This window comes from Procambarus clarkii, chromosome 86 (genome assembly GCF_040958095.1).
Source record: "Procambarus clarkii isolate CNS0578487 chromosome 86, FALCON_Pclarkii_2.0, whole genome shotgun sequence".
NCBI lineage: Eukaryota > Metazoa > Arthropoda > Malacostraca > Decapoda > Cambaridae > Procambarus > Procambarus clarkii.
The window spans coordinates 19,244,834-19,267,542 of record NC_091235.1 but is presented as its reverse complement, the minus strand read 5'-3'; the positions used below and the strand labels follow the sequence as shown (position 1 = coordinate 19,267,542).

Below are 22,709 nucleotides of genomic sequence, written 5' to 3'. Positions count from 1 at the left end.
GGGGTGGAGGCCTGGTCGAGGACCGGGCCGCGGGGGCACTAAAGCCCCGAAATTATCTCAAGATAACCTCAAGAGACCAACGAGGGTACAGCTCCATTCAATAACTACACAAAATAATGAAAATAGTTACTCCTCGAATATCACTGAAGTCCCATTAACTATAATTAATCACAATAATGTAGGGAAAACGTATTTCCAAACAACTTAATTACAGAGATAAAATGGATGAATGCTTTTGTTCATAGAGCATGTTGCTGTTGATCATAAAAAAACACAAATTATTTATGATGGTGTTAAGTTTCTGGGGATAATATAAATTGCTGGAAATTAGTTTAATTAAACTCCATGACTATAAACTATATTGCTAAAAAAAATTATTTTGTGTATCAGACAAAATATATATAAAATCCCAAATATGCCCAAAAAATCGTCGATTATCAAAATTTTTAATTTTTTTTCGAGTAATAACACAGTTTTGATAAATAACAACTACAATCGAGCTGACCCCTGATACAGCTGTTTACTAATTGCAGTTATCAATTGTCAGCGGATTATCATCAATAATAATTATCCAGGTACTATGGGATCCAATATCCAGGATTCAGCGGACGGATTAACCATTTTCCAGGAGATTTATTTTCCAGCTTCCAATTGATTTATTATCCAGGTTCCAGGAAAAAATTTCCAGATTACAGATTTATTATCCATGTTCCACCAGATTTATTATCAAAATTTAAGGAGGAACATGATCTATGTTGCATCGCAAACATCTCTTCTTTCTACCTTGTTTTCTAATCTTCTAATCCTTCGTATTGCTCCAATAGATTTTTTCATAGATATATCACGTTAGAGCGATTTCCTTCTGAATACTACTACTACTAATAATAATAATAACTAGTAAAGTGATTGCAATTTGATCAGAATGGTTCTGAACGGAGGAAGGCCATTCGTACTTTTCTCAAAATCAGTGAGATTTTTTCCACTGTAAGCCATTAAATCAGATTTGTCAAGAGAACCAATTAACCTACCTCCGCGCCGCTCAGATCACTCAAACGCCAAGCCTAGCTCAACTTCATTCCGTCCTAACCCAATATTCCAAAATCTATTCTTAATAAGAGATTTAAAACCTGATCTCAATTAAGCTTTGATAATTACGCATCTTCATATATCTTTCAAACTCTCTCTCTCTCTCTCTTTCCAAGAAATAAAATGCCTTTAAATTCACGTTCTTTCTCGTTAATGAAACTGATGATCGCATCAGCTTTGTGGAGCCTTACGAACTTTTTTACCGAACCCTGTAGGTGAATTTTTTGTGAATTTGTACCAAATTCCAAAGAGAATTTTGTTTCAAGGTGATTTTTGCACTATTCAAGTAATATTGTTTAGATTTTGTTAATTTTTGTTAACAGTATATTGCAAGCACCATTATATGTAATAGTAATTTTTAATATCCTAATGTAAGCAGTATGTATAACAACTAGTCAATTTTAATAGCCTAATATAAGAACACTTAATTGCTAAATTACCTGTGGCACCCCTTAACTACGTGCTTATGTCGGGACCAAAGTGGCAGGGGGAGTGATATATAGCTAATTTATGTTGTCTCAGGTCTTATATATATACTCCTATATAGGTCTCAGGCCTATAGCTGGCCTGCCAATGTGGCTCAGGATCTAGGCAACATGATTTCTTTGTTGCATCGCAAACATCTCTTCTTTCTACCTTTTTTTTCTAATCTTCCAATCACTCCTCTTCGTCCTATTTACCAAAATATAGTAAACAGATAGTAACAGAAGTTAGATATTGAGATAATTCTTACTTAACCAAGTTTTTTGCCAAGCCTATTATTCTATTATTCACTTTGCATTTCTTACATTTTTTTATTTGATAATATATTTTACTCAGAAAATTATGTTAAATGTTTATAATAATGAAACATTTTCTCCGTTATTGTATTATTGTTATTTCTTATTCTATAATTTAATGTTTAATACACACACTAACCCGTATGAATTACAGCATTTAATGGTATATTAGAAAAATTATTTTCTTACAAATAGTTTTCCTTTAGAGATGAAGAGACTATTGTTTTCGAGTAATGAGGGACTATCACAACGAATTTCTGAGAACATCAGAGCAGAGCGAGAGTTTATCTCCCACCACCCTAGCCCACCTAGCCTCGCCCACCTAGCCTCGTCCACCTAACCTACGCCACCCAGCCTATCTCACTTAACGTCCACCAACAGCGATCTGTTCTTTTTATCTCACAAAACACACAACTTAATTTACTACGGAGATGGTTTTATGGGCAAGGTATCAAAATAAACTTCATATTTTCTTCTTATATAGATTTTCATTAAGGCTTGAGTGTATAGCACTTTTCTTTTATTAACACATTTAGGTACATCTGCATTTACGTAGCTGCCCTAGACTATAGTTAAGGAGGAACAAGTGTGTAGCTATGTGATGCTAAAAATCCCCATCACACAGAATGGCTAGTCACACAAGGACAGATAAAAATATATATCTCTGCTTTGCTGCCCCAATTCACACCGAATATAGCTGTCCTTGTAGCAAAATGGTGCACGGCTTACAGGTGCGGCCACCATGGCCTGCTCTGCCAAAGCACAGTAGGATGACACACGAGGCCTAGTCAAGTTAACGACACCATTAAGAGGAGCTTTACAACAGCTGAATGTCCAGCAGACTCATTACCTAATGCCTTGTAACTCCAACGAGGCTTTTGGGCGTCCAAATGGGTTTCACATTGAGAAGAACGGTTGGCTAACACCTACATTGACTTCAGCACTGCACATCTGAGTGGTGCTGCCATCCACGGGGAATCAGCCAAGTCTCGGAAGTACAGAGAACTGGGTTCTAGGCTGATCTAAATAACAAAAGACCTTAGTGTTGCCAGCATCCTTTTTCCAGCACCTCAGAGTTGAATGGGCCCCAAATTATATATATATATATATATATATATATATATATATATATATATATATATATATATATATATATATATATATATATATATATATATATATATATATATATGAATGAAAACTCACACCCCAGAAGTGACTCGAACCCATACTCCCAGAAGCAACGCAACTGGTAACTACAGGGCGCCTTAATCCGCTTGACCATCACGGCCGTCAAAAGGAAGTGATAGCCGAGGCTATTTGAGCCACTTCCCCGACGGCAACTCGGATGGTAATCTTGGGCATAGCATTTCACCAAATCACCTCATTCTTTGGGGCACACGTGAGGAACACAAGGCGCCCTGTAGTTACCAGTTGCGTTGCTTCTGGGAGTATGGGTTCGAGTCACTTCTGGGGTGTGAGTTTTCATTCGCATATAGTCCTGGGGACCATTCAGGCTTGTTCGCATTTGTGTTCCTCACGTGTGCCCCAAAGAATGAGGTGATTTGGTGAAATGCTATGCCCAAGATTACCATCCGAGTTGCCGTCGGGGAAGTGGCTCAAATAGCCTCGGCTATCACTTCCTTTTGACGGCCGTGATGGTCAAGCGGATTAAGGCGCCCTGTAGTTACCAGTTGCGTTGCTTCTGGGAGTATGGGTTCGAGTCACTTCTGGGGTGTGAGTTTTCATTCGCATATAGTCCTGGGGACCATTCAGGCTTGTTCGCATTTGTGTTCCTCACGTGTGCCCCAAAGAATGAGGTGATTTGGTGAAATGCTATGCCCAAGATTACCATCCGAGTTGCCGTCGGGGAAGTGGCTCAAATAGCCTCGGCTATCACTTCCTTTTGACGGCCGTGATGGTCAAGCGGATTAAGGCGCCCTGTAGTTACCAGTTGCGTTGCTTCTGGGAGTATGGGTTCGAGTCACTTCTGGGGTGTGAGTTTTCATTCGCATATAGTCCTGGGGACCATTCAGGCTTGTTCGCATATATATATATATATATATATATATATATATATATATATATATATATATATATATATATATATATATATATATATATATATATATATATATATATATATATATATATATCACTAAGAACTCTTTGACCCGGCCAGGATTCGAACCCAAGTTGTTTCTATCATATTCCTGTCTGGGTCTTCTGTCGATTGTGTGTGTGTGTGTGTGTGTGTGTGTGTGTGTGTGTGTGTGTGTGTGTGTGTGTGTGTGTGTGTGTGTGTGTGTGTGTGTGTATAATTATACACATATCCTCTCATATTCCATCCAATGTCTACAATTTTAACCATTGGTGGCCTTATTAACCGGAGCAGCAATCCTCTCCTTGTACCACTCATCCGCATCTCGTCTGAAAGCATGAAACCCAGAAGAAAATCTGAATGTCGAATGTTGCAAATCATTGCTTAAAGTGGATAGTCCGATTCACCCCGAGGTATTAGCTGATTGGCGCAGCACCAGGTGAGCACCGCTGGAGAACTTGAGATCGCTAATCGCACACGATTTTTTATTAATCAAATGATAGAGGCGTAGGTGAGGATGGGGGGGGGGGGATATGGAGGCAAGAAGCGGAGGAAGGTGGAGGGAAGGGCTGTAGAGGTGGAAGGGAGAAGTGGAGGTGGAGAGATGCAGGTGGTAGTTGAGTAGGGTCGGGGGTGTATGAAATGCTTTTCGAGAGGATGCTGGGTAGGTATGTTTCAAGTGGGAAGTGGGGGAGGCAGGGTTCTCATCAGCGCCAGCGGGGCAATCAAGAGCGCCAGTATCTTGGCTATTTAGAGGCTGTTGGACGTTAATGAGAGTTTGAGAAGGACGCTCTTGCCTGCTGAGTGCGAGGGCACACGCGCGCGCGCAAACCTCCTTTCACGTCAATGATTGCAGGTGACACATTGATTGTAGGTGACACTGTTCTCATTAAGAACAGATGATTGTTCTTAATGAGAACAATCAGCACAAGAGACAGATGACTGCAGGAAGCATCAGGGCAGAATTGCCGTGTGGGCTGACAAAAGGTTGTTAGACTTCAATGCAAACAAATGCAATGTCACGAGAACGAGACTAGGGGGAAAGGTCTGGTATGTTATGGTATGGTATAGTGTGGTGCTTATCTATCATCGCTTACCTATCTGTGACTACGGGGGAATGAGATCTAGTTTTTTGTGCCTCACCTCCTAGTTGTTGATACCTAACGAGGTAATTACCACTCAACATTAACCTTTTCATCATACATTTTGTTAAAGTTATGGATGGAATTGGTTTCAATAATCTCTTTTTTTCAATGCATTCCATTCGTCGACCAGGGACCAGGGACAGACCCAGGGAACGATTCAATTAAATTTACAGTCACATAATCGGTTCAGGAACTGAACTCCATAGTTCAAGGGAACGAGAACTTCCCAACATCTCCTCGACTCAAATGCTATCCAACTTCCACTGATGGCCCCTCGTCCCTACCTCTTCTTTTTAAATAGGCTTCATTTGTCCACTTCGACTATTGACCTGAAGATGGTGCACGTTCTCTCATTTCTCCTTTGTTTCTTGTATGAGGTTGTGTTCTCTCAACCTGTCCTCACACCTGACGCCTCTCAATTCAGGTATTAATCTAATTTCGAACCTCTTTACTTTCCTTCAGTTTCTGTTTTTGTTCCATAAGGTGCTGGTGCTGCATACACAGGTATGCAACACCAGCTAATATACAGGTCTATATTACAGGCTAATATACAGGCATACACAGGTCTAACATAGTATGATAGAAATTGGAATTCCAGTTTCCACTTTTCTCTCAGCCTGACAAATCTTCTCTATGACGCTTTGTTTCCTATCCGTCAAGTACTCCTTTATGCAGTCCAGAGTCTTTCCTACTCACCCCACTTGTCTCTTTATCTTGTATATTAGTCTTTTGTGAGGAACTGGACCAAAAGTTTTTTTGGTAGTCTATATAGGTTCTGATTACCAGTCCTTCCTTCACTTGTGTTTTGGTGACTTCCTCATATAATTTAATCAAGTGAAGCATGATCTTCTATATCTCTGAAGCCATGATCTGATTGACTATATAATCCACTCTACCAAATGTTCTACAATCTTGTGTTCTAAACTGGTATATAATTTAGTTGTATGTCATAGTTTGATATGCTACGATGTGGTATATGAAGGTATGGTATATTAGCATCTTATGAGGGTAGTGTGATATAATTTGGTACCTTATGGTGTGGTATATATAATGTGGGTATACCATGGCGCGATATATTGTGATTTTTTGTACGTTTTGGTCCATTTGATATCACAATGCAACATGGTGCGTGTTAATAATGTTGCTTGGCAGGAACCCAGTTTGACGATTAATGATTGGGATCTATTGATTGGGATCTAATGATTGGGATCTAAGTCCTCGTGGGATCAGTAGAACCAGATCCCACAAACACTTAGTCCTGTCTTGCATGGCCAACTCTACAATTTCCAAATACAAAAAGAACCTTTTTTAAAAGTAGCAGAAATAAAACACCTTTATTTTATACATGACATTATATATAATATATGTATGGGTTGTTGAAGATGCTCCAGCTCTGCAGCACTCCAGCTGCTGCCATTATTTATGAGGAAAGATTCTTTGAAGTGTCGATCAATATTTTCAAATTAATTCCACAGGAAAAAAAACACTATGATAAATACCTTTTTTTGCTCGACTCTTGAGCTCTGAACAACCCAATCGGTATTATGCTAAAGTGTAAAAAAATCACTAGGGTTGAACTTTGAAAAAAAAAAAAATATAACTTGGTATAGCAACAGTGAAATTAAAATTGTCTGACACTTGAGGGACTTTGACGGTAAAAATATATCTATGATGCTTTAATTAAAAATTCTTATCTCGTCAATAACACATAGTTACACAAAGTTGCAATATAATGCCCGACTCGCAAGCTCCAGCATACAGTGTCCTGCTAAACAAATCAAGGTCGTTATGATTCGCGAATTGGTCATTCCAATTACACTAATTACTGATCACAGGCCACGGTCGTTAAGGTTGGTTTCCTGCTTGTAGTCATACAGGTCATGGACGCTAAGGGAGGGTTTCTGACCACCCCGTCCTCCTAGTTTCCCAACGTCAAGAAACTGTCGTGCTAAAGTGCCCCCTTATCCAAACCTCCCAGAGGACCCAAAACAGAAAACGGGACAGTACGTCAAAATCGCGAGCCGCTGCCATTTTCTAGTACGACTATTTTTGGCCTTAGGTAGAATATACGTCAAAAATTCGACGTTCTATTAGGAGGACGTTTTAGCGCATCACCTGCGCCATGACGCATACACTATACATATATAGATCATACACAGTTATGTGACGCAATGAATATATACGGTACATACGCTTAACCAAAATGCGTACTATAGCGCTGACGCCATGCTAATGAGAATGACCATTAAGGCTTATATTGATTTACAACAATGTTTCCCTTAATACTATGTAAATTTACGACGCGATTACAGACAGCTCCTTATGCAAAGACACAACATTTATCTTCCTTCAGGGGGCGCCATTCGCTGGAAGCTCTCACTCATGTCCGTCAAAACTTTGACGCTTATAAAACATTGCTTGACTAAAAATTTGCTGACTTTCACACCGTGTTGAGATTAGAAGTCTTTGAGCTTAAAGAAGTTGCAAAAGTTGCAAATCTTTAGTGACACAGTATCTTACAAAAGGAGAGGGAAAAAATGAATCAAAGTAACTCTTTCATGGTAGTAGATATAAAGAAAAAATCTTAAGATATATTTGAATAAGGACGAGAAAATAATTAGCGAGAGAGAGAGAGAGAGAGAGAGAGAGAGAGAGAGAGAGAGAGAGAGAGAGAGAGAGAGAGAGAGAGAGAGAGAGAGAGAGAGAGAGAGAGACACTTGTGCAAAGAAAGTTCAAGGCGACGTATATGACATATATTTCTTGTCTATATACATATATATATATATATATATATATATATATATATATATATATATATATATATATATATATATATATATATATATATATATATATATATATGTGTGTGTATATCACGAAAATAAACACGTGATTAAGAATGTGACAATGTCAGACCACGGAGGAAAAATGAAACAGGAATTTCCTTAAGTACTTTCGTATATTAAATACATCTTCAGAAGGACCTTCTGAAGATGTATTTAATATACGAAAGTACTTAAGGAAATTCCTGTTTCATTTTTCCTCCGTGGTCTGACATTGTCATATATATATATATATATATATATATATATATATATATATATATATATATATATATATATATATATATATATATATATATATACCCGTTCAAGTGTCCTTGTGTTCACTATACTCCCCAAGCCCGACCTTTCTATCTGGCACGTTACAAACATGATGTATGTGCCCGAACCTAACCTAACAGAGGACCCACACATATAAAACGTAGTTATAAGCATTTATAATTTATAGTACATCATATATTGTCCGTTGAGGGGTTTTAACATTAACATATGATGTATTACTCGAGAAGCCGTCGTGCCTCTGTCGTCTAAAGGTACATAGTTTTCAACACGACATCATGAATTCTGTGGTTGAAACAACCTTTGCAAATCTCACCCATAATGCACCGCTAAAAATGAAAAAAAAGGAAGTTATTATAACCTAAATTATAATTATTATATTAATTATAACAAATTATTATAACAAATTATTATAACCTAAAACGCACACAACTGTCAATTTCCCACAAGTAAATAATTTTACCCAATTAGCAGCAGTCGTTCCAAAGCTCGATCAACACCCTCATGAAAATAATTAATGCGGGAAATAATCCCATTATCCCGAGACGAAAATGAGCAACTATGCCTATCGAGTCTGCTCGATGAAGATGCCATATATTAATTATTTGTTTTGATTATTTTAGCGGCAGTTAGAAGCGTAGCCAAATGACCAGGTCACCTGGAAAGGTTAGGGGAACGTTCATGAATATTCAGGAAATAGTGGGATGATACGATAGACAAGGCAGAGAACTATGACCTCTGCGTGAAAAGCGTTTAGGGGACATTTTCATGATGGTGTAACGCGTTGTGCGGAGCCCAAACACCTGGGGGCCAGATTCACGAAGCAGTTACGCAAGCACTTACGAACCTGTACATCTTTTCTCAATCTTTGGCGGCTTTGTTTACAATTATTAAACAGTTAATGAGCTCCGAAGCACCAGGAGGCTGTTTATAACAATAACAACAGGTGAATGGGAAGTTTTCAGTCTTGTAAACTGTTTAATAAATGTAACCAAAACCGTCAAAGATTGAGGAAAGATGTACACGTTCGTAAGTGCTTGCGTAACTGCTTCGTGAATCCGACCCCTGATGGTAATGAGGGATATCACTTTATTGGTCCGATAACGACGTTCATCGTGTGCCCCGGGCAGCCCGTAAGTAATAACAATATTGGGGAAATATTCTCTTGCGTGCAACCTGTTTGTGTTTTACCATTAAACAACAATTTTGTTTAGTTGCTTTGTTTCACGCACGTTTACGCGCACACGCGCGAGCACACTCAAAAACATGCGTGCAGAGAAAATGAACACGCATGTAAACGCATACCTAGACATGCGTCATAGTTGGCCGGACAAATGGCCACTAGAATTCAATGTCTGTAGATGCAAGGTGATGGAAATGGGGACAGTGGACAGAAGATAAGATAGATCTTATCTTGAGATGATTTCAGGGCTTTAGTGTCCCCGCGGCCCGGTCCTCGACCAGGCCTCCACCCCCAGGAAGCAGCCCGTGACAGCTGACTAACACCCAGGTACCTATTTTACTGCTAGGTAACAGGGGCATAGGGTGAAAGAAACTCTGCCCATTGTTTCTCGCCGGCGCCTGGGATCGAACCCAGGACCACAGGATCACAAGTCCAGTGTGCTGTCCACTCGGCCGTGGTACACAATTTAGGACAACCCCTTCACTGAATATATTACATCAAAATGCCAAGTATTAGATGTAAATTCAAGTCTTACTCCACAGGAACCAATAATAATATCATCGGAATATTCGAAATTGTAGAACTTTTAAATGACGTTCAGGAATCTATTAGGGTATTTGGAAAACTATACACAACCTATGTGAGACCAGATCATTTATATGCAGCCTTAACTTGAAGTCCCTTTCATAAAAACACATAAATACACCTTAAGAGGTACTGAGGTTTGCAACTGGCTCGTTCTAGAAGTACGTTATATGAAGTACTAAAGCACAACTAGTGAGTTGAAAACTAGTTACAACTAGTGAGTTGAAAACTAGTTACAACTAGTGAGTTGAAAACTAGTTACAACTAGTGAGTTGAAAACTAGTTACAACTAGTGAGTTGAAAACTAGTTACAACTAGTGAGTTGAAAACTAGTTACAACTAGTGTGTTGAAAACTAGTTACAACTAGTGAGTTGAAAACTAGTTACAACTAGTGTGTTGAAAACTAGTTACAACTAGTGAGTTGAAAACTAGTTACAACTAGTGTGTTGAAAACTAGTTACAACTAGTGTGTTGAAAACTAGTTACAACTAGTGTGTTGAAAACTAGTTACAACTAGTGAGTTGAAAACTAGTTACAACTAGTGTGTTGAAAACTAGTTACAACTAGTGAGTTGAAAACTAGTTACAACTAGTGAGTTGAAAACTAGTTACAACTAGTGAGTTGAAAACTAGTTACAACTAATGAGATTTGTTCAGTTGTTCTTGTATAATCTAAACATTGAATCTCTTCAATATTGACAACGGCAATAGTTAATTATAATCTAACAACCTATTTTTTTTTAACAGTTCAGTGATCGAGTCCCATACCTGTAAGGGGGTAGAGATAAGAATCCCTGTTTTAGGAAATGGCAAGATAAGCAACATTAAATATTATCATCAAAACGAACTCTCCTCTCACTAGGAGTCTGACCCACGGACTTTATCTCGAAGCTTAGAAGAAAATACAGCCTCTGCGAACTCTGAAAGAGAGACATAAACCAAAAAAAATGTATATACGGATCTTACAGGTATGAATCTACAAGCCATTTTCAGCTCAGTCAACCTAAGACACAGGATCGTATAAGGGCGGACAAAATCCTGTCTATTGGCAGTGCTGAGAGCGGATCTGATAGTCTTTCGAGCTGACGCGACTCCACGAAAAGAATCAGATTAGCTTTGTTGATGAACAATACACGGGCTACCAGACGGGGCGGCACCGGCATTTATCTGCTATTTATTCATGCTTCGCTATTATTTGTGACTGTTGCGGCTGGCTGTTGTGGTTGGCTGTTGCGGGTGCATGTATCTTGGCCACTTTTGTTTGAATTGTGTTTAGATTCGCGGCTTCGAGGTCCTCCACTGGAGGGGGGGGGGGAATGTTTTCGTTGGTGTGTGTGTGTGTGTGTGTGTGTGTATGTGTGTACTCACCTATTTGTACTCACCTATTTGTGCTTGCGGGGGTTGAGCTTTGGCTCTTTGGTCCCGCCTCTCAACTGTCAATCAACTGGTGTACAGATTCCTGAGCCTACTGGGCTCTATCATATCTACATTTAAAACTGTGTATGGAGTCAGCCTCCACCACATCACTGCCTAATGCATTCCATCCGTTAACTACTCTGACACTAAAAAAGTTCCTTCTAACGTCTCTGTGGCTCATGTGAGTACTCAGTTTCCACCTGTGTCCCCTTGTTCGCGTCCCACCAGTGTTGAATAGTTTATCTTTGTTTACCCGGTCGATTCCTCTGAGGATTTTGTAGGTTGTGATCATGTCTCCCCTTACTCTTCTGTCTTCCAGTGTCGTAAGGTGCATTTCCCGCAGCCTTTCCTCGTAACTCATGCCTCTTAGTTCTGGGACTAGTCTAGTGGCATACCTTTGGACTTTTTCCAGCTTCGTCTTGTGCTTGACAAGGTACGGGCTCCATGCTGGGGCCGCATACTCCAGGATTGGTCTTACATATGTGGTGTACAAGATTCTGAATGATTCCTTACACAGGTTCCTGAACGCTGTTCTGATGTTAGCCAGCCTCGCATATGCCGCAGACGTTATTCTTTTTATGTGGGCTTCAGGAGACAGGTTTGGTGTGATATCAACTCCTAGATCTTTCTCTCTGTTCGTTTCATTAAGTACTTCATCTCCTATTCTGTATCCTGTGTTTGGCCTCCTATTTCCACCACCTAGTTTCATTACTTTGCATTTACTCGGGTTGAACTTCAACAGCCATTTGTTGAGTGTGTGTGTGTGTGTGTGTGTGTGTGTGCGTGTGTGTGTGTGTGTGTGTGTGTGTGTGTGTGTGTGTGTGTGTGTGTGTGTGTGTGTGTGTGTACTCACTTATTTGTACTCACCTATTTGTCGCCAAGCCGCCAAAGATTGAGAAAAGATGTACAGGTTCGTAAGTGTTTGCGTAACTGCTTCGTGAATCTAGTCCCAGGTGATGAACCTGAGGATTGATATGAGGGATATTTTCGCTAAATGTCCAGCAAGCGCATAAGGAACGGAACAGTCGATTCAGTGTGATATTCCTGACAGAACAACGGAAGAGGAATGAACTGTGTGGAATGGTGGAACCAGATTACACCAGACGACATAGAAATTGCCAACACGTCAAGACAGTCTCAGGTCAAGATAGTGGCAGGCATCCATCAGTCTCAGGAGACAATGTATTGGATTAAACTTGAAACAACAAAGCCCATGAAGCCAGCCCATTACTAAGTGCTGTGAGGAGCTGAAGTTCTCGGATCCACACTTGTAAAGATATACAGCGAGTCACTTGTTTAGTGACTCGCTGTATATCATATATGTACATATGTATATATCTGGTTATATACATACGAAGATAAGAATTAAGGAAACTGCAGAAGCTCGATCCCAGGTGACATGGGATCACCTTATTATACAATCAGGTGATACCAGGTCTATTATGTTGCCTAGTGAACTGTTACAGCATGCGCAAATCTATTTCCAAACCAGTATTTACCCAGGTCTTTTCTAAACTTAAACTTATCCCATCATATCTTTAGATTATGACTCATCCTCTGTATACTCATGCCAATTTATATCGTGTATTACTTTGTCTTAAATAGTTGGAATACACCCAACATAGTGCCATTATACAAAAAAGGAGACTAAGAGTATGCATAAATACTCAGGAAGTTCTGTATAAGTTAATTGACAGCTAGACGCGGGTTCGAAGCTCTTTAAGGCCGGATTCGACCATCAGAATAGTTCAAATTCGAATTCAATAAAACATATAGATGAGTAGATATATAGATCTCACTCCACCGTAGTCACAGATAGGTAAGTTGAAATAGGTGAGTACCACACCCATACCCTCCCCCACACCCCCACCCATCCCTCACACCCCCACCCTTCCCCCCAAACCCCCTCCTCTCCCACTACAACACTGTAACTCCCCCCCCCCCCTCACTTCCCCACCATAACCTCTACCCAGTTAACGTTTGATGGGATAATAATTTAACGATAGAAGTCTTCGCTTGCCCTCTGCCACACGCGTACAATGCACCTCGCGAATTATGGCCATCAGGCATCAGGGTAGTTATGATATATTGGTCTTGTAGTACACTTAAAGCTTCATCTGACGCTAATCACCAGGTTGGGAGGGCGAGAGGTCGCTCCGGCCACCACCCAGATGATGCTGCCTTCGATCTTCCACTATCATACTCTACCTCATTGTTTCAATCGCTATGCTGGTATGCTGCTGTGTATGCTGCTCTGTTCTTAGATATGCTGCTGCGTATATGCTTCAATGATATTGTAAATTATATTTTGTTGAGTATGCTAGAGTACCTAGAACATGTCAAGGGAATAAGAACCTTAGAAGAATATCTGGTGCCTGCCAGTCCTCGTCAACAAAGGTCAAATGCTCATTAATCCAACCAACAAAACCCCTCTCCCCCCCCCTTCCCCTGTATGGGAATGAAAAGTGGGTTATACACGACTGTCAACTGATGACGATCGAACATTTCTCGAGCAGTGCTTCTCTGACGACCGCTGTTCGAATCGCAACTCAGTTAATGCTTCATCCAAATACTACAAATGCAAATAATTGCCGACAGAACCTCTACACCCAACTAATCCATTTCCTCAGCATCATTTAGTGAATCGAACCATTTCCTCAGCATCATTTGGTGAATTCATTAGTTTTTTCAGCTTCATTTGGTGAATACAACAGTTTCCTCAGCTTCATTCGGTGAATCCAACCACTTCTTCAGCTTTTCTTGGTGAATCCAACTACTTCCCTGGCTTCTTGTCCAATCAGACCCACTAATTTCATCTGGTTATAATCCTCTATAATCCTGTATCATATGTATTGTGAGTAGTTATAATTCATATTATTTTTATCTGAATTCCTAAATTCCCCTTTTTAGCGCTAAATGAAACGAAAAGTCGGTGGGTAGACAATATTGGAAACTCACCAATGTCACTCTGATGTTTGTAAGTTCAACAAGGAACTGGCTGGTAACTGTCAACCAATTAGCCTAACTTTGGTAGTTAGTAAACTCGTGGAAACAAATCACTCTCGATCAAATAACACGACAATTATGTGCGTCATCAACTAATTCCATGTAACCAACATGGATTCAGGAGAACCGTCTAAGCTCAGCAAATCTTGATTTTATGATATTTGAATGCTTATGGGGAAAGGTTTGGAGTCGACCTGATACAGCTACACTCAACCACTCAGCTCAGTTGGACTGGTTGGTCCAACGACACCCTCTGGTACAAACATGCAAGGCTCATTCCCGGAAGTAACCCAAATGAAAAATTACCAATCCGACCAAGAGCTTTCCCCAAAATAATTATCTATCTTTTCGCATGATAATTACCTTACCTTTCACCTGATGAATAACTTACCTTACTTTGATACATCTTAATTTTCATATACTCATGATGCTCCCAACTAAGGGGGTTATCTTGAGGTTATCTTGAGATGATTTCGGGGCTTTAGTGTCCCCGCGGCCCGGTCCTCGACCAGGCCTCCACCCCCAGGAAGCAGCCCGTAAAAAGAAGAGCAATGATCGAGGTCTGGATCGATCACGCTAATTAATCAACCTAGGGGCTTGATCCCCACTATATACGATGACCTTGAGTGTGGAATAAATTACACGGTAATGATAATTCCGATTCGATGTTAGAATCGGCGCCCAATACAACTCTGCCTCGTGTGGACCACGTGACCAGGACAAGTATACACATAACCAAATGGAAACAATAAAAATGCAAATTATTAACTTAATTTATTAAAAGAAAACTAAAACAAAATCTAAAAATGTTCACTCCCTATCACTTTAACACTCCCTACTTGACCTGAGTGGCAAATGAGACTATTTCTATACATAACCATAGCAACTATACCTCTATATTTTCCAGCTAGGATGTTGGGCTGGTCTTGGGGAGAGGTAAGATGTTTGACCTCTCCCAGCTGCTCGGCAGATCACACTGATCTCTTCCTTGTCTGGTCTACCCCAGACAGAACATTGTATCCTTCCGCCTAGTCCAAGTTTTACCCAGTTACTAGCCAGGTTTAAGTTATAACAATTAACCTCTGTTGTACTTAATTGATCCAGACTGGTTGAATTATTTTACTGAAATAAATTACACAAGCCTCTAACGGCAGAGCTGTTCCCGATCACAAAAATGGTTAATTGAACTTTGAGAAATACTAGACATGTCAACCCTGCTGACCTATGACCGCCGGTCACTCCGCCTTAAAAGTTAGATCTGATTCGTGACGTCACTGATGGTGACTTAAACTCAATAATTAGAATACTCTTGATATTGTATCCAGTACTATTATACAATACAATTTTAATGCAAAATGAATAAAGGCTAATTTTCTCTAAATTACTGAATACTATAGGATGATTCATTATACGCAGCTATGAACAAAGCGTCGGTTATTTCCACCGCGAATTCCCCTGGGGGTCAGGTCACCATGCGGCTCAGCTTCCCATTCTCTTTTGTCGATAAACCACTCTGGATAATTCTTACAACAGCCTAGTTTGTTACACCGTGACAGCTGACTAACACCCAGGTACCTATTTTACTGCTAGGTAACAGGGGCATAGGATGAAAGAAACTCTGCCCATTGTTTCTCGCCGGCGCCTGGGATCGAACCCGGGACCACAGGATCACAAGTCCAGCGTGCTGTCCGCTCGGCCGACCGGCTCCCAGGTACGGTAAATTGTCTGGAGAAAGCGCTAATTAGCCAGTACGACTACATCTCACTTATACTACATACAGGTAGTTGCATAGAGGTAAATACCAATTGGACTTAACATCAAAAGAAGGCGCCATAAGCCGGGAAAACTATGTAGCACAATCTGTGTCACTTGACATTCAAAAGGCACTATATATCCCCAGAGGATACGATAACATAGTCGTGTGATATCAATGGTATCGTATTCACCAAGGACTCTATAAGAGGGACAAATGACCTTGAACGATGTAAGGATAGCAAGACATAAGATCGTCAGGAAAATTGGAACATGTACATTAGGAGGACTTGGAAATTTGCTGTTCGGACCGAAGGTAATATGTAATTAGATTTAAATGCGTCTTTATGGCTAGATGTAAGATGCGGCGAGCCTTAAGTATAATTTTTAAGGACCAATTTCATCCAACCTAAGAACCTGATTGGTTTTCGTAGTGCCCAAACGTTTCGTTAACCAATATATTTCAATTGTTGTCGGCTCTAATGGACACTTGAAGGCAGCAAGATTAGGTACTATTATGTTATGTTAGTTTTAATCCACTTAGGTCAGGTCAGGTCATGTCAGGTTTGGTTAGGCTAGGTCAGGACAGGTCACGTCAGGTCATGTTATGGCAGGTTTGGTTATGTTAGGTCAGATTTTGTTTGGCTAGATCTGTAACCTAACCAAAGGTTATAGCCTTTGTGAACGCTACTTCCCTGCCCCTTCAAGCTGTAGGGAGGAAGAGAGGATTGCACCAGCCAGCCAGCCAGCCAGCCAGCCAGCCAGCCAGCCAGCCAGCCAGCCAGCCAGCCAGCAAGATTGTCTGCGTCTGTTATTGCCTCTGTTAGAGTAGAGGATTTTTGTAAACCCAATTTCCACATTCACGTACTAATGAGCGTCGGCTCGATAACGTAAACTGGGTTTGTCTTGATATCTTAGCCAAAAGCCATTGAAAATAGACGCTTTTTAATATTAAAGTCACTTAATAAATCTCACTAATTAATTCCAAATAAGTTTCATTACATATAAATGGTGAGTAATATCAGACGTCAAAAGACAAGCTGTAAACACCATAGATCAAGTGTACAGGCTGTTCATACTTATTTCCATGTTTATAGAGATATAAACAAACATGGAAGTTTCACTGGCCAATAATTGGACACAATGAACGCTGTGTGTTAACACAAAACATATAATTTTGGTAAAAAATTAACCTAGATTTGTGCCAATTGTGGTCAAATCTTTAACATCTGGGAACGTCGTCCTGAAATAGCTTAAAACACTGGCGGGAATGACCAATTTGTAATTGGACATTGCAGGCTACTGGTACATAACCTCATCACATAGCAAGCAATTAGAGAGAAAGAGAGAGAGAGAGAGAGAGAGACAGAGAGAGAGAGAGAGAGAGAGAGAGAGAGAGAGAGAGAGAGAGAGAGAGAGAGAGAGAGAGAGAGAGAGAGAGAGAGAGAGAGAGAGAGAGAGAGAGAGAGAGAGAGAGAGAGAGAGAGAGAGAGAGAGAGAGAGAGAGAGAGAGAGAGAGAGAGAGAGAGAGAGAGAGAGAGAGAGAGAGAGAGAGAGAGAGAGAGAGAGACAGAGAGAGAGACAGAGAGAGAGAGAGAGAGAGAGAGAGAGAGAGAGAGAGAGAGAGAGAGAGAGAGAGAGAGAGAGAGAGAGAGAGAGAGAGAGAGAGAGAGAGAGAGAGAAGAGAGAGAGAGAGAGAGAGAGAGATTAAAAATATATCAGCATTTGTTCTTGATCTTTGGTGAACCCCATTGCATCCATATAATTATCGTGCATGTCCCCTACAAATTAACAGCAGTACCTGTACAGCTGTTAATCTGAACGTATTGTACGTGCGTCACTTTGTACGCCAAGCTACGTTTGCAACAGCACATTACAGAACGTTATAGTAAATCACATTAAAAACATTACAATATTACAGTTGATACAGCACCTTTACAATGATTACAATTAAATATACACAATACAAAATACAAAAGTAAATTAATTTATCACACAAACTTCAAGACTTCTTCACACTCTTTCCAATTCACTCATAATACAATCCTCTCCAATCTCACACACTTTTCAATCCTCCACTCCACTACAATCCTCTCCATTCTCACACACGCCCAATTCCTTTCAATCCTCCACTCCTACCACAATCCCCTCCACTCTCACACACTCCAATCCTTTCGGAGAGGACTGCAAAATAGCGTCGACAATCAGCTTTCATTATTGTCATTTATCAATGAGTTTTTGGCCCCGCAGGCTGTGCGGCTAGCATCTGAACGGCCAGGCTCGCCAAACTGCCCATGGGCCGGTCGCTACACAGATAAATTAATGGCAGGAAACACTATAAATGACTTCAATTCGCAGGCGGGTAAATTAGATTGGAAATCCCTTGAATGACGTTGGTAAAAATCTCGTTTGAGTCGAATTGCTGTCAGTGTTTTAAACACGAACCTGTTTCTAGATGCGTATGGCGCGCGCGTGTGTGATTTGTGGCTTGTGCTGAATGCGTGCAGCTGCCCTGGGGAAACCTGGCGAAAGTTGGAGCGAGAAGTAAATGTTGCAGTAAATGGTGGAGATGAAGAGAAGTACGAAATGAGAAAATGGAATTGCAAGAATAAAGTGTGTGTTTTATATATATATATATATATATATATATATATATATATATATATATATATATATATATATATATATATATATATATATATATATATATAAATATATCTTTATAGGTTAGGTTAGGTTAGGTAGCCGAAAAAGTTAGGTTAGGTTAGGTTAGGTAGGTTAGGTAGTCGAAAAACAATTAATTCCTGAAAACTTGGCTTATTATGCAAATCGGGCCTTGCATAGTAGGCATAGAAGTGCGTTCTGGCTACTAGGTACGACATATATATATATATATATATATATATATATATATATATATATATATATATATATATATATATATATATATATATATATATATAAATGAAAGGCTACATGAACGCACACGCTATAGATCACTAAGAATTCTATATGACCCGGCCAGGATTCGAACCCATGACGTGCAGGATAACTCCTAACCGTACACAGTACTGTGACCACCGCACCATTGATCGTCTATGGTGCGGTGGTCACGGTACTGTGTAAGACAGAAAGGGTGAGATCAATGATTCCAGTAAAAAAAAAATTATATTTTTCTTATGCTTTTCTTCACTTGAGAAGAAAGTTGAATAATTTACTGTCCAAAGTTCATTTTTCTGTTTTATTTGGCCTGGTGCTAAGAGGAACGTTTCATTGGTTCTTGTTAACATTATCAAAGTCACAGCTCGAATTGTTACAAGCTTTTCAAAGTAAATAAAGAAATAGTTAAGAGGTTCCCATTAATATAATACATAATAACTGGGTTTTATAGTTGAATTTAACTAAATCTACAACCAAGTGGAATTTAAATCAAATGAAAGAGAACTTAACTACAAACTGTAAGATCCAGCGAGAACTAGACAAGCCCCTTGATGGAAATATTATATATAAATACAGCCTCTTGTGAGTCTAGACCATAAAATACACTGTGGACATCACAAGGAAACCCCGGGAGACTTAACCCGACCTTGAGGTACATAAAAGAAGAAGGGATGAACCAGTCGCAGAGGGATATAAAAATATGTACACAAGATTTATCCTAATCTGGGAACAAAGGTAACCAAATCTGAGTGAGATACGTGGGATGAGCAGTCGAACGGGCTTTATATACGGATTACAGATTTCACAATAGAATTGAGGGGAAACTGGAAGATATTTACAAGTATTAGAGTCGTCGCCTCTTGTTAGGAAGTGGTTTAACTTGAGCATGTTTCCCACAGTATGTGAAAGATGCATAACAATACTCAAACCACACTTGCATGATACGCATTCAGCATATTGATGATGAATGCTTGCGTAAATTTCTAAGCAAACTTAGTTCTGATGGAGCGTGATATAAAACTAAGCAGATGTTAGTATAAGCTGCTAATGTTAATAAATAAATAAATATATATATATTCTCTGACATTTAGTATCCGCATCTCTCTCTTTCTCTTTCTCTCTGTAGCTAACAGTCTCTCAACTTCGCTCTCCTTCCTTATACATGAATATATTACTCGAGTTTCATAATGTCAAGAACATATAACGTGAGTTTGTTTAATGACATCTAACTCAAATAAATTGTGTTTCCCTTCCATTAGAGACAGCTTCACCCGAATAAGCTTCACTCGAATAAGCTTCACTCGAATAAGCTTCACTCCAATAAGCTTCACCCAAGTCAACTTCACCCGAGTCAACTTCATTCGAGTCAACTTCAAGCAAATCAGGATAACACAAGTCGATTTGATTCGCCTTCAACCAAGTCAGCATGACATCTATGAACTAAGCCATCTACCACAACCTGAACTAAACCATCTACCACAACCTGAACTAAGGTATCTACCACAACCTGAACTAAGCCATCTACCACAACCTGAACTAAACCATCTACCACAACCTGAACTAAGCCATCTACCACAACCTGAACTAAGCTATCTACCACAACCTGAACTAAGCCATCTACCACAACCTGAACTAAACCATCTACCACAACCTGAATTAAGCCATCTACCACAACCTGAACTAAGCCATCTACCACAACCTGAACTAAGCCATCTACCACAACCTGAACTAAGCTATCTACCACAACCTGAACTAAGCCATCTACCACAACCTGAACTAAGCCATCTACCACAACCTGAACTAAGCTATCTACCACAACCTGAACTAAGCCATCTACCACAACCTGAACTAAGCCATCTACCACAACCTGAACTAAACCATCTACCACAACCTGAACTAAGCCATCTACCACAACCTGAACTAAACCATCTACCACAACCTGAATTAAGCCATCTACCACAACCTGAACTAAACCATCTACCACAACCTGAACTAAGCTATCTACCACAACCTGAACTAAGCCATCTACCACAACCTGAACTAAGCCATCTACCACAACCTGAACTAAGGTATCTACCACAACCTGAACTAAGCCATCTACCACAACCTGAACTAAGCCATCTACCAGAATATGAACATAAACATGAGACTGTAACTGATTAACGCACAATCCCACCCGCCCCTTTAACCTCCTCTTGTGTGATAAAACAAACAAATTAATCCTTGTTAGTTAACCATAAATTCCCATTTGTTAGAATATAAGAGAAGAATGATTTAAATCAGCAATACTTCTATTAATATTATTTTTGCATGTTAAACAGAAATATGGAGAAAATGGTCGTATTACAATTTATAAGTGAATTTTACTGCAGTTCATATTAAAAGTATAAAATATTACATAAAAGTGTTGAATGTATTCAATTATTGAAACTTTTGTGCTTATATTCGATGTTAAATATATTAATGTTATATTTTGTTGATCTGTTGAAACTCGCCGGTGCTGAGAGACACAGGTGAGCTTAGAGGAGGATACGGAGGAAGAGAAGAGGGGGGAAAAAGGGAAGGGAGGAGAGAAAGAGAGGAAGGAGAAGTGAAGATCAAACTACATATCAGAATATGGAGATGTGATAACGTTGTTTCGGTCCGTCCTGGACCATTTATCAAGTCGTGGGATGATAGTGGTCTTGGTCCTGATAATTGTTCCTTTGTAAACAATACATAGAAAAAGAAAGGAATGATAAAAAAAGGAGGAGGGAGAAGAGGAAAGGAGAGAGAGAAAAAGGAAGGAGGAGGGAGAAAGTAAAAATATTTAGAGAGAAATATGAGAATTTTCCAGAAACTCTGAAGGGAAAATTCCTCCAAAGTTTTAAGTGGACTTAGAAAAGTCTGAACAGACACCGTCATCGTAAATCATAATTAGATTTTTTTAGGGTGGGGAGGGGGGGGGGGGGGGGGGAAATCTCACCTTGGAATTTAGTAAGCATTTCGTGAGGGGGGGGGGGGATAAGTTCCAGACCGAACCCCACACTTGGCAAGATCTAATTCCGGATATCAATTGAGTAGTTCAGAGACCTTTCGCTTTTGGGTACATGGGTTAACAAGACCCTTCCCCCCCCCCCCCCTCGCTGGGTGTACCCCAGGCGGCATTGTTCTGAAGGGTGAAGGGAACTATCAGGGGGAAAGATGCAAGCCATTACGACTATATAGCACTTGGAAAGGGTCAGAATAAGGATTTGGGATGGGACGGCGGGAGGAAGGAATGATGTCCAACCACTTGTGGACGGTCGGGAATTGAACGCCGACCTGCATGAAGCGAGACCGTCGCTCTACCGTCCAGCCCAAGTGGTTGGACTGCTGAATACCTCGGTTTTGACCTCACGTGGGTCATACGTATTTATACTGTCATTGTGGATGTTTTCCGAGTCATTTTAAACTCGCTCAACAACAACAATGGTATATTGATATACGCAAACGCTTGTCCGCTTGAACAAATCCACAAGGGCCGTGACGAGGATTCGAACCTGCGTCTTAGAGCATCCCAAACGCTGTCTTAATCGACTGAGCTACTTAATTTTAACTAATTCGACTTAATCG

The 22,709-nt window shown here is 40.0% G+C and overlaps 1 protein-coding gene across 1 annotated transcript in view; it reads right to left on the bottom strand.

Moving 5' to 3' along the window:
* The window catches only part of LOC138358803 (uncharacterized), a 74,718-nt gene extending 52,619 nt beyond the window's left edge, over positions 1–22,099 (bottom strand). Inside the window, exons 1-2 of the mRNA XM_069316978.1 lie at positions 22,081–22,099; positions 20,526–21,236 (exon numbers count right to left, since the gene is read on the bottom strand). Coding sequence (XP_069173079.1) covers positions 20,526–21,236; positions 22,081–22,099 — 730 coding nt within the window. The remainder of the gene's footprint in view (positions 1–20,525; positions 21,237–22,080) is intronic.
* Between the last annotated feature and the right edge of the window lie 610 nt (positions 22,100–22,709).